Here is a 1,040-nt window from a genome sequence, read left to right as displayed (position 1 = left end):
GACATACTGGTTTACTCGAAGACTTGGGAAGAACATGCGCAACATTTGAGAATTGTTCTTCAGACTCTTCGAGAACACTAGTTGTATGCTAAGAAGGAGAAGTGTGACTTCTGGCTGACAGAAGTGAAGTTCCTTGGGCATGTGATTTCTGGACAAGGAATTTCTGTCGATCCTTCTAAGATCGAGACTGTGCTACAGTGGGAAAGGCCGAAGAATGTAGCGGAGATTCACAATTTTCTCGAACTGGCAGGCTATTACCGGCGTTTTGTGAAGGACTTCTCGAGCATCGCTGCACCGATGACTCGGTTGACGAGGAAGGAAGTCAGATTCGAATGGAACGCCGAATGTGAAAGTGCTTTTCAAGAATTGAAGGTCAGACTGACAAGTGCACCAGTCTTGACTATTCCTGACAGTGAAGGGCTGTATGAGGTATATACTGACGCCTCGGGGAGTGGGCTAGGCTGTGTGTTGATGCAAGGTGGACGCGTTGTAGCTTTCGCATCCCGACAACTAAAGCCATATGAACAGAATTACCCCACCCATGATTTGGAGCTAGCAGCGGTGATATTTGCTCTAAAGATATGGAGATGTTATCTTTATGGAGCAAAGTTTCAGGTCTTCTCTGACCATAAAAGTCTGAAGTACTTGTTTACTCAGAAAGACTTGAATCTCAGGCAAAGGAGATGGGTGGAGTACATGGAAGACTACGACTTCACTCTCCAGTATCATCCTGGAAAAGCTAATGTGGTGGCTGATGCCCTTAGCAAGAAGCCGACGGGGATTCTGGCGTCATTAGCTTTGGAAGATTAGAAAAGGACTGAGTGAGTATGATCTTCAGTTCTATGAAGATTATAACCAGGCTATGGTGTATAATCTGGTCTCTACACCGGACATTGTGCAACAAGTTAAGCAGAATCAATGGCAGGATCCCCACCTCCAAGGGATTTGGATTCGGATCCAGAATGGAGAACAATTTAAGGATTGGAGAATCCGGGAGGACGGAACCTTGTATTTCCGCAACCGCCTTGTTGTTCCTAAGG

At 45.9% G+C, this 1,040-nt stretch overlaps 1 protein-coding gene across 1 annotated transcript in view; it reads left to right on the top strand.

Annotated features, from left to right (window-relative positions):
* The first annotated feature begins 862 nt into the window (after window positions 1-862).
* LOC112094321 overlaps window positions 863-1,040 on the top strand; it is a 1,462-nt gene continuing 1,284 nt past the window's right edge. Inside the window, exon 1 of the mRNA XM_024174922.1 lies at window positions 863-1,008. Within this exon, the coding sequence (XP_024030690.1) occupies window positions 863-1,008 (146 nt within the window). The remainder of the gene's footprint in view (window positions 1,009-1,040) is intronic.

Source organism: Morus notabilis, unplaced genomic scaffold (assembly GCF_000414095.1).
Source record: "Morus notabilis unplaced genomic scaffold, ASM41409v2 Scaffold352, whole genome shotgun sequence".
In the NCBI taxonomy this organism is placed as follows: domain Eukaryota; kingdom Viridiplantae; phylum Streptophyta; class Magnoliopsida; order Rosales; family Moraceae; genus Morus; species Morus notabilis.
The sequence above is the reverse complement of the archived record's forward strand: the minus strand, read 5'-3'. Positions and strand labels throughout refer to the sequence as shown.